This window comes from Copadichromis virginalis, linkage group LG8 (genome assembly GCF_057382275.1).
Source record: "Copadichromis virginalis isolate Kocher_CV1m ecotype Utaka linkage group LG8, C_Virginalis_male_GT1.1, whole genome shotgun sequence".
NCBI classification, from domain to species: Eukaryota; Metazoa; Chordata; class Actinopteri; order Cichliformes; family Cichlidae; genus Copadichromis; species Copadichromis virginalis.
In genome coordinates this window covers 11,158,473-11,169,903 of record NC_140625.1, presented here as the reverse complement: position 1 = coordinate 11,169,903, position 11,431 = coordinate 11,158,473, and the positions used below count along the sequence as shown (strand labels likewise).

At 42.7% G+C, this 11,431-nt stretch overlaps 2 protein-coding genes across 8 annotated transcripts; one reads left to right on the top strand and one right to left on the bottom strand.

Annotated features, from left to right (window-relative positions):
- Positions 1-16: 16 nt before the first annotated feature.
- On the top strand, positions 17-4,742 carry mlst8 (MTOR associated protein, LST8 homolog (S. cerevisiae)). 5 transcript variants are annotated; one of them, XM_085465748.1, is made up of 9 exons: positions 17-40; positions 1,515-1,662; positions 2,610-2,661; positions 2,752-2,914; positions 2,994-3,069; positions 3,173-3,325; positions 3,442-3,566; positions 3,651-3,814; positions 4,144-4,742. In XM_085465748.1, exons 2-9 carry the CDS (start codon positions 1,534-1,536, stop codon positions 4,260-4,262), a joined length of 981 nt encoding a protein of 326 aa, XP_085321874.1. In that variant the 5' UTR covers positions 17-40; positions 1,515-1,533; the 3' UTR covers positions 4,263-4,742. The 5 variants fall into 5 exon arrangements, with proteins under 5 accessions (XP_085321874.1, XP_085321877.1, XP_085321873.1 ...); XM_085465751.1 differs by lacking the exon at positions 17-40 and adding an exon at positions 703-725; XM_085465747.1 differs by lacking the exon at positions 17-40 and adding an exon at positions 1,182-1,336.
- Positions 4,484-10,220, bottom strand: bricd5 (BRICHOS domain containing 5). Of its 3 annotated transcripts, XM_085465754.1 has the most exons (7): positions 8,878-10,220; positions 8,428-8,529; positions 8,089-8,226; positions 7,862-8,011; positions 7,662-7,769; positions 6,342-6,492; positions 4,484-5,232 (listed from the first exon to the last, which is right to left on the bottom strand). In XM_085465754.1, the coding sequence occupies exons 2-7, from the start codon at positions 8,479-8,481 to the stop codon at positions 5,138-5,140; spliced, it is 696 nt and encodes a 231-aa protein (XP_085321880.1). In that variant the 5' UTR covers positions 8,482-8,529; positions 8,878-10,220; the 3' UTR covers positions 4,484-5,137. The 3 variants fall into 3 exon arrangements, with proteins under 3 accessions (XP_085321880.1, XP_085321879.1, XP_085321878.1); XM_085465753.1 differs by lacking the exon at positions 8,878-10,220 and having other exon boundaries at positions 8,428-8,611; XM_085465752.1 differs by lacking the exons at positions 8,428-8,529; positions 8,878-10,220 and having other exon boundaries at positions 8,089-8,397.
- Positions 10,221-11,431: the final 1,211 nt, after the last annotated feature.

Here is an 11,431-nt window from a genome sequence, read left to right as displayed (position 1 = left end):
GGATGATGACAATGAAGAGCAAGAACTGTTTTATTAAACAGTAATTTCATCCCTTTAAGTTTTTTTATTCTTAGAATGTATCTTATAATATTTTAATGTGTGCCCAAGAAACTATTGATAGCGGGTGTGTTGAAGCTAATATTTTAATCATTAAAGTACTGGCTGAAAAGGTGGAGACTGAAGCTTAAGTTTACAGCACCTAAACTTTTTGTACAAAATGTTGCTTAACTGGCAACACTTTTCTAACCAGATCTGCCCCAAAGAAACACCAAAAATTGACGCAAAAATTAGGAATAAATACTAAACTAGGACAAAAACAAATAGTAAGCATGTTGATTGTGCCTCATGTTTATTTTTTTTAATCACCTGAGTTTTTATGTTGTTGTTTGTTTTTTTATTTTTAGATAATGATCAATCTTAATTCAATCTTAATAATTTTATATTTTGTACATCAATGCATTCCAGACGGTAGATCATATGACAATATACCATGACGATTTTTGATTTATAATGTCTTTAGTTTTATATCATTTTGCAATAGTTTTTGTTTCATTTTGGTTTTTACATTGTTAATAATGAGTCTTTCATAACTGTCAAGTTGATACTAGATGTGTAGTTAATACCTGTTACAGCTATTGTTGATTGTGGTACAGAGTACAGTATTTGTGAGGGTTTTCTGAGCGGTTCTAGAAACTGGTTGGACATACAGAGGATGATGTCACGAGGTTGGAGTGTAATTTTTTATAAACCGAAAAAAACCCTTACTAGTTAAGCAACAATCGTGTATCCATATTGGCACGTTTCTATACATCCAGCTATGTTTCTATTCAACCCTTGCCATTTGAAATGTACGAAAAGTTTAGTAGTACTTAGAATAACACAGGATACAGTGATAGAAGCGATCATCTTAAATCCTATTGACTCAATGGCATTTTTCAACTTTCTATTATTTACTTTCTTTTAGTTTAGTACCGAGTATTAGGACTGAGATGTCACCATATTGACACAAGCAACTTTCCAGACGATGCTGATAAAGCTGAAATTAAAAGATGTTGCAACATTACATAATGAGATCCGCTTAGTCATAATTAATATTATGAATTATTGGTGTACACTTCTTTGAAAATCATTGTATTTAATTGCAGCATGTCTATTCCTCGTGGACACACCAGCAGAGGGCAATACTGATCTAGTGATTAAACCGGAACTCTTGAAACACTATTATGTTTCTAAGGGACGAGTTAAAGAGACGTACTTCTTGGTTGACTTCAACACTAACAACAACAAAGGTAACTAAAGAAATTTGTCCTTTTAATTTTATTGCTGTGTTGTTACAGTTAAGGGATCTAATGGTTTCATACTAGAAGCGTTTATTGTTTATTGCACAGCTTATAAGTTTGGCTAGCCTCTTTTGCTAAGGTTAGCTTATGATACGTTAACAGTTTAACCGTTTTTTGTGCTTTAGCTGTGTTTTGTATTTTACTTTAATTGTTGCAAATTGAATTTCCCTGCAGTATCCGCCAGGAGTTCGTCATGAATGTGAATCAGGGGACGGTGGGTAGCGACCCGGTCATTCTGGCCACGGCTGGATACGACCACACTGTCCGCTTCTGGCAGGCCCACAGCGGGATCTGCACCAGGACGGTCCAGCACCAGGACTCAGTATCCTTACCCTGATATATGGAGGTTTACGCAGAATGTGTACTGTCATATTTGAATAATTATAGGTTATGACCATTTATAAATCTCAGGTTTTAAGTTCAAAGTTAATCAGATGTTATCTATAGCTTCTCACAAAAATCCACGTGAACGCAAAAAGTGCTTTTGTTTTAGTTCTGTGTTTACAGATCTTCTATAAACCCTTTAGGGTTTGCCACAGTGGGTTAATTGCCTTCATCTCACATTGTCCCTGGCCTCCTGTTTTGTCACACCAACCCTCTGCATGTCCAAGAATCTCTTCTGTGGTCTTCTTGTTTTCCTCCTGCCTGGCAGCTCCATATTCACACTACACAGGTCTCCTTTACACTATCTCTCTTCTGCATATGTCCAAACCATTTCAGCCTTGCCTCTAACCTGTCTCCAAACCGCTGTCTTTACTCCGAATGAATCTTGAAATCTTCATTTCTGCCACATCCAGCTCTGTCTCATGTCTTTTTGTCAGTGTCACCATCACTAAACCACACATCATAGCAGGTCTCACTACCATCTTATAAACCTTCACTTTCACTCTTGCCACCTTCTGACACTCATCCCCACATTCTCCAGCCTGCCTGCTCACTCTTTGTCATCTCTTGTGGACTGTCTTTTACTTTAGTTGGTTGACTTCAGGTATCTAAACTCAGCTACCTTCACTGTTATGGCTGTCTCTCTCTCATTCACACATGTATTCTGTCTTGCTTCTGCTGACTTTCATTCTTCCTCTCTCCAGACACTCTTCCACTTATTTAACTACAGATCACAACCTTGTCTGTGAACATCATAGTCCACAGAGACTCCGTTCTGATGTCATCTGTTCACCTGACAGTAGTACCCTGACCTTTAAATTTGATGAGCTGTAAAATATTATTGCAGCAACCTACATTGTCCACTTCCTTAACATTTACTCTCAGCAAGTAAATTCCCTCGAGGTCACACCTGACAGAAGTATGATTGCAGCTGCAGGTTGGTTACAATTTTCCCCACAATCCTTTTTCTCATTTCTCACCTTAATGTTACTTTGCTTCATAGTAATGTTTGCATTGTGCTTTCAAGGTTATCAGCATATCCGCATGTACGACTTGAACTCCAACAACCCCAACCCGGTCATCAATTACGATGGAGTTAGCAAGAACATCACATCTGTGGGCTTCCACGAAGATGGACGCTGGATGTACACAGGAGGAGAGGACTGCATGGCTCGCATATGGGATCTGAGGTACTGAAGGACAAGCTCACTGGTCTTTGTTTATTTAATGATCAGCAAACTAAACTCTGATCCCTGCTCTACCTTGTAGGTCAAGAAATCTGCAGTGTCAGAGGATCTTCCAAGTAAACGCTCCAATCAACTGCGTGTGCTTGCATCCTAACCAGGTGAGACACTCAGTACACACAGATGAATCAGGTGAGGCTGTACTCTTGGTTACTATCTGGCCCATTTGCACTTAATGCCGAAGATTTCATTATGTTTTTTTAGGCAGAGTTGATAGTTGGAGACCAGAGTGGAGTGATCCATATCTGGGATCTGAAGACAGACCATAATGAGCAGCTGATTCCAGAGCCGGAGGTCTCAATCAATTCAGTTCACATTGACCCAGATGCGAGTTACATGGCAGCAGTCAACAGCTCGGTCAGTTGCCTAAAAGAATCTGCAGAACATGTGGCGCAGGATAATACATTCACTCTTTTATAGCATGTTATATTAATGAAAACCTTGTCCGTCCGTCCCCCGGCTGTCTTTTACAGGGAAACTGTTATGTGTGGAACCTCGCTGGAGGCATCGGGGATGAAGTGACTCAGCTCATTCCCAAGACCAAGATCCCTGCACACAAACGCTATTCCCTCCGCTGCAAGTTCAGCCCCGATTCCACGTGAGTGAACCTTTTTCTCCCATTTACCCCTCATTTCCCCACCGAAAATACGACTTGACATTTTGCATTCGTCGTCGCTTCCAGGCTGCTGGCCACCTGCTCGGCAGACCAGACGTGTAAGATCTGGAGGACGTCCAATTTCTCACTGATGACGGAGCTCAGCATCAAGAGCAATAATCCAGGAGAAACATCCAGAGGCTGGATGTGGGACTGCGCCTTCTCCGGAGACTCGCAGTATATTGTTACAGGTCCATACAGCAGCACACAGCAACACCAGATCTCTAAACTGAATAAGAGTTGTTAAAGTAAAACATTGCAGTCTATCTGAGGGCTGCAGATTTGAAATGTGGCTGTTTTTAAGATAAAAAGGACGTCTCATTTCTGATTTTGTCCTCATTTGTCATACTAACCCCTGCCCTGCCATTACATCTGGAATTATGTAAAAGGGGTTTAAAATGGTTTAAACATGGCTGTAAGTTTGTTCTCAGATTATGATTTTTTTTTTAAACTTTTAGACACTTTCATGTAAGGCTAGACATTGCTTTGTTTTAATTCTACTTTTTCACTCACTCCACAGCCTCCTCAGACAACCTGGCTCGCCTGTGGTGCGTGGAAACTGGTGAGATCAAAAGGGAATACAGCGGCCACCAGAAGGCCGTGGTGTGTCTGGCCTTTAATGACAGCGTGCTCGGCTGAGAAGGAGGAGGAAGCAGAAGGAAGAGATAATAGGTTGTCAGACAGGAACTAAAGACTCTTATGAGGATGCCACTCATGTCGCGTATGTCAGCGCCAGTACAACAATCGACTCGGGGAAGCAGGCACAGTGGCCATCTCTGGCATATATGCCGAGCGACACAGCCAAAATAAAAATCTGTAAAGCTAAAATCTGTTTTAATGGACCTATTTTGTTTCCACAGACGTACAGAAAGAAATCTGTCAATGACGAGGCAGACATAATAGTTTGGGGTTTTTTTTTATTCAAATTGCAAAACTCTGTTTTTACAGAGCGCTGTATTTATTGTAAAAAAGACCACATTAATCGCAGGTGCTTTGTGTGTGCAGCAGACTTGTTTAATCTCTTACATGTGCTATGTATGATTTATTTGAATAGCTGTTCTGTTCTTCGTCATGTGGAGGAGGACTGCTGAATAAATGGTGTACAGAAATGTCTTTATACCCAACAGGTTGTGTCTTTTATTCTCAGAACAAAACAGTCACGTTGTAACAGGAACGGTTACACACAGCAGTCCGTTACAGGACATACAGTTAGAGGCATTTACAACACAAAAGGGGGAGCGGGGGTTCTTTCTTCTTTAATCTCTGAAGCGTGCCACCAGAGAGGGTATTATACATGAAGAGAGTGATGATGGGGATTTGGCGATAACTGTGACAGCCCGTCTCCAGCTCAATTCTTTCTCGGAAGGAAGAAAATGGTTTACTGGTGGCTGTATGGCACAAAGGAAACAGTCAAAGCTCGCTTTTGTTCTTGAAGAGGGAGCCAAAAAAAAAAAAAAAAAGGACAACTTTGTTTCCCTGATCTTTTGCCGGGAGGATCGAGAGAGAATGCAGAGTCACTCTGGAAGGTAGTAGAAGCACACGGACACGCAGATGTTGCTGGGGAAGCAGATGTCGATGCAGAAGTAGACCAACCTCTGTTTGCCTGGGCCTGAGAAAATGAGAGGTCATGTGACTCATTAAAAAATACAAATTTAGATTCAAGTGTCACTTGAAAACAAATCATTTAGAAATGCATGAATCATTCATGGTTTAAAAGCAGCCAGATTTAGTTTGGTGTTCAGAATGGGCTCACGTACATGCTGTTGAGGGAGCACACAGTAAAGTACATAAAAAGACTTTCACCCCGTGGAAAGGTCACATTAGGCCACGAATCAGGTTTCAGCCTGACACGCTGCAGCGTTGAGGAGCGGCCGCAGGGCTAATTGAAAAACCTCTCTGCGCGCAGGCTCCGGTGACCCTGACAAATGAGCCCTTGTGTGAAAACTTCAGCATAATTTCTGTTCTGTTCTCCCAATTTGTGACTCAGGTGTCTGGAAAAAAGAATCGATTCATAAATGAGTCTATGAAACTAGTAGGGAACAGTTCTGGGGTGGTTATAGAAAATTCCACTGTTTTCTGAATATTTAAGGGGATCATCATCAGAGTAGAAGACGCCGCGGTGCTCTTTGGTGCAGCTTTGTCAAACAGCATCAGAAATTGCTTTTTAAGCCGAATCTGAAGCGCTTGTGAAACCAGTTTTTATTTGTTCCAAATAAAGACACATTTCATCAAAAATCCAGAGCGTGGTCATGTATTTTGAAATGTACCTGTTCCTAAAGCACTTTAGGTCACCTTCTGTTGTTGCTGTGTGTGACAGTCAACACAAACCGGTTCAGACATTTTTCATGGTGCATGTTTGAGGTATATTCTTTCATATCCCCAAAAAATACTTTTCTCACCACAATTCAGTGAGCTACATACTGAGAGGATAGAGGATAGGATAGAAACAAAGTATCAATCCAGTACCGATACTAAAGCTGGTATCGATACTATTGATATTTGGATGTATTGATACTGATACTATTGATATCCCACCTCTAATAATGCAAAAAGATGTCACACAGTGAAAACATGAGGATTTGTTGACAACAGGTAAAATTCAAAATATATCAGCTTTGTTTTTTCACTAGTTTAACTTTGTTTTCTAAACCTTATCAGAATAATTGTAAACCTTTTTTAACTCAACATTTGACGTTTGAGCCAAAGCAGCCCCCTCACCCTCGGTCCTCCTGGTCCAGTGGACCGACCTGTCCTGACACAGGGCCTGGAGAGGCTCCTCCAGCGAGGACACATTCACCTGACTGGCTGCCAGGACTCCCAGGAACTCCATCTGCCTCTGGGTCTCATTCCCAGACAGCTGGAACTGGCTCTGCCGAGGACAGCACCGCAGTATCAATATCCACAACAAAGAGTTCTTATTTTCAGCGGAAAGTATTTTAATTACTGTGAGGAATCATATTAAATTCATAAAGGAGAAAAAGCGAGAAAAAAAGATGGAAACTTGAGCTCCTATTAGCCTGATATCTGCACTGATGAGGCCAACTTTGAATTTGTGCTCGCATTCACCCCAAACACTGTGCGTAATTGCGCCTCTTACAACTCTGATTGGCTCTGATAACAAACCGCTTAAAGTCCTGTTGTGCTCGAGTAGCTCACACAGCAACCAGTTTTCCTTTTCTGTTAAAAAGAACCAATAAGACCATTGTGCCTCAGCACAAACAAGCCACGTCTGCTAGCCCCAATATCATAGATTAAATGGCTACAGCAGCTACGTTTGAATACACAGAGCCTGTATGAGATATGTGACACCATGAGACAGGATCACAGAAAAGCAGCTTCTGAGACGAGGAACTTGGGTATTGTGTAAAAAGATGATAAGAAGTCCCTCTCAGTTTACCTCCAAGGTCCCACAACTCATCTCAAGGTCTCCATTCAGCCAGGGCCAGCACCATTCACCTGATCATATTGTCAATTCATAATTAAGAATCAGATAATGACACAGATGAAAACTTTTTAAAGACTGGATGTCAGTGTTCAAGATCCAGGCATTTGTCAACAAGCAGATACACGCTGGCCCTTTAATGCATCAACCTGTATTTTAATCCAAAAAGAAGCGCCTTAAAAGTTGAAAAGCCCTCACACAGAGCGGCCATTGTGCCCAGGCCAGGGCTCGGGCTCGCTGCCGTAACCTCCTGTAAGAATATCCTCGGGCACGCCGAGGGGGCTGAAGGGATCAGATGTGCTGAGGAATTCAGCCATCGGAGTAACAGAGACAGACTATGAGGCTCTTCAAGGCCCTGTACGCTTCACCTCTCTCTTTGTGCGGCGTACCCAACAAAGTCATGCAAAACCACCAAGTCCTGGCTCAGTGGTGCAGTGCACTGAAATGCCAGTTCACACATTAGTGCGGCTGCTACCTTAGAAACACCTGGCAGAGCTAAAAGGGCAACTTTTTCTTAATATGCCTGGTGCACTTTGATGTAATGCAGTAATGCAGTGGGGAAGACCATACTATGTAACATATCCCCTGCCCGCTACCTTGCGTGCCGACTCGTGGAGGACGGAGTTCACATTCTTGTAGTCTGACTGCTCCATCTTTCTCAGGAAGCAGCTCTCCTGGCTGACGGGCTTGTAGCAGATCAGACTCTGAAACACAGAAACACATTTACCCATCATAACTCGCAGATGTTCCCCCTTTTTTCTAATTATTCAGAGTAATTCAAGTCATCTGGACATACATGTTTTATATCAAAGAGCACAGTGGACGTCTGATTCAGCGACGAGGTCACAGAGAAGGTCACCAAGTCATTCTGCTGGTCAACAACTGCTGACTGGTTGATAAGCGCGCCAGTCTGATCTGAAACAGTGAACCTCACAGTCTGCAAAGGCTGAAAAAACAGAGATTTGTAAATCAGAAGTTGGAAAATGTAAACCAGGGCATGATAAGGGAAGGTGTGTGTCATACCTGAGTGTGAGGCTGAGACCTCCCGAAGTGCCCCGTCAAACCCAGGGCGAGGATGGCCAGGAGCAGGCAGGCTGAGAGGCTGACCCAGAATGCCTTGTGCGGGAAGTGGAACAAAGGGGACTCCTCAGGGCCCCCATCCTGAGAACACATGAACCAGCAACAGGCTTTAAAAAAACCTATTGGATGGTTATTTGGGGTATTTAAATCCCAGGCTGTGGCAGAACAGGAACCCACCCAGCAATAAACTTGTAAACTTGTAATACAACAAAAGTGGGGTCTGTAAGTAACCAACATACCCCAGCTATTTCAAATCTTCCATCTTGTCTGTAACGCGCTTACCGTGCACTCTTCTTCCTCCAGGCAGTTTTCTGAACGCTTCCAGCACCTCACCATCGCTGTGTCCCTTGGCGGCTCCTCACTCGGTCTGCTCCCTTCTCGTAGCTACCGGCATGGAGCGGTGGTCATGACCAGCACTGGACTGAGACTCGGCACACCTGAGCGGCTTCTCTTTTCTTTGTCCTCACAAACCTCACACCTCCCCCTCCCCTCATCCCCTCCTCAGGTCTCACAGATTCCCTCCCCCCAAAAACCGGGGAAAAAAAGTCACGCTTCACCCAAAACTTCCTAACCTCGCCAAACTCAATTTCCAAGTTTTGCCTTCCAGAAATTACCTTCATTTTTTTTTTATGTCTTCTCTAATGTGGCTTAATACGCCTCTTTAACATGATCCATCTCTTTATTGCCCCTGTCCCCCCACTCCTTTTCCCCCTTGCTCCAACATACACTTACACGAGAGGAACTGGCTTCTCCCCAACAGTCCAAACAATGGACAAAGAGGTAAGGCAGGCACGGGCTGGGAAGCCTCTCTCGTCAGGTGAGGGGTGATATGCTGCCGCTGGTGCTGCATCCAGCCGATGACAGCTCAAGGTGACTGAGGACTTTGAGAGAAGCTCTAAACCTAAAGCAACGAGGAAGTAAGTATGTAAGGTTTGTTTATATAGAGCTTTACAGGAAGCAAGGTCACAAAGTGATTTACAGAATAAGATACAACAACTAAAATGCTACAAACAGATACAACTAACTAAAGGCATGCCATCACAGGTGGTTCTTGAGTTTCTTTTCAAAGGTATGAACAGCATCCACAGGAGTTAGGTTCAGGAGTAAAGGAGTCTATCTATATCAGCTGTGCACAATCCTCACTGAACAGAGATTGTGACTAATGACACCAGCTGTCAGCCAAGGCAGTAAATTATAATAATCAAGGCATCTACCGCACCGTCTGCCTGGTCCAAACGTTCCACTGTTGAATGCTATCAATTATTAATACTGTTACTCGTCCAGGGTAAGGATTTAGCAGAGGGGGCATTTCTGGTTTTAAAAGGAGCTACCTTATTTAAAACAGTGATCATTAAAAGAATGCACAATTGAATTTACATGGCTGTCCAGGGAAGGGGAAAGGCATTATCAGTGTTAAAAACAACAGAAAACCTATGTGCAGAAAGATGATAAAAAATATTTTTCTGTATTTATATGTTAACCAGTAACAGGATTCAAATCGTAAGTGAATAAAAAAAGAACACACAAGTGGCCAGAATAAATGGACTTGATGTTCAGGCCTAGATTAAAAACAGCATGTAAAACGTGTTCTTTGTTGACACACTGTGAGTTTGACACACTGCAAAAGAGAGCCAGAGATTAATAATAACTAATGGTGAAATAAAGATTTATAAACACATTGTGAGTGAAAAAGAAACGCTCAGTGCATCATGGGAGCCCCCAGCAGCCTAGACCACTGCAGCATAATTAAAGGAGGGTTCAGGGTCACCTTATCCAGCCCCAACTATAAGCTTTATCAAAAAAGGTTTTAAGTCTAATCTTAAAAGCAGAGTGGGTGTCTATCTCACGAGCCCAAACGGGAAGTTGGAGGCTCTGCCTCCTATTCTATCTCTAAATAGCCACAAGTAGGCTACCAGTCTGAGTGAAGTGCTCTACTGGGGTGATACAGTACTATGAAGTCTTCAACAAAAGATAAGGCCTGATTATTCAAGCCAGTGATAGGAGAAATATGCTCTCTTTCTAGTCCCTGTGCATGCATTTTAGAGATGTTGTGCAAATGCATGAAAACAATTCGTGTTTACTATGAACACTGAAGGACATGTCCTGGGGCCCGTTCTTCGTACGTCGCTTACTACATCCAAGATCAAATCATCGCGCTAACCGTGAGCTCGCTAATCCGGTTCCCCGAACACACCTGCTGTTGACGATTACTACAGCTGGACGCAGGAATGTGACATCACTGGGTGTGGTAAAAGGGGCTACGCATCGATAGTAGAAACATTGATCGGCAACCCGCTGATTGGTCGGCGAAAATGTCGAAGGGGCGTGCTCGGTATTTTCCGGCAGCAGAGCAAGAACTCATGAGTGAGGGATTACAGGAGTTTCAGAGTTTAATTAAAACGCAAGAGAACACTGCAAAGGCTGCAAAAGCAAGGAGAGAGGGCTGGCAGAAAGTTGCTGACAAATCAAACTCGTAGGTAATTTAATAATAATAATAATAATGGATTGGATTTATATAGCGCTTTCCAAGGCACCCAAAGCGCTTTACGATACCACTATTCATTCACGCCCACATTCACACACTGGTGGAGGCAGCTACGGTTGTAGCCAGGCTGCCATATCGCGCCATCGGCCCCTCTGGCCAACACCAGTAGGCGGTAGGGTAGATCTATCATATGACACTATATTGTCCAATATCATATGGCATTATATTATATTATAATATGTTATATTATATCCCCTTTCACATTAGAGCCACAACAGGACCCACAAGAACATGGGAACAAGTAAAAGTGGAATACAGGAGTATTCTACAGAATGGTAATATTTATCTCTTAGATTGCTTTGCGTCTCTTGGCAAGGTAATACTGGCCTGTAATACTCTGTTAGTTTGTTCATAACAGCAACCAAGAAAAGGGCAGAGGAAAAAAAGACAGGTGGTGGTCCTGCACCCCCTCGTCAACAAGTTGGTTAAGTGAATAATACCCTCACGGGAATATCGATATCTCTCTATGAGCACACTGTCGCGCTGAGCTAAAGGATCCTGTCTATCCCGCAATATACGCTGAATTCTGAGGACTCTCCTTATCAATCTTGCACCTTCCGCAATGGGTTGGTCGCGTATACGGACAGGACATGGCTGCGACAGACTTCCCAAATCCACCTTCGTGGTCTCTCATCTTGATTACACGAAGTAATTTACAATTACTACTCTGAAATATGAATTACATCTGTAATAATCACATACATGTAATAGAATGTTAATAGTTCATTTCCCTTTTTTAGG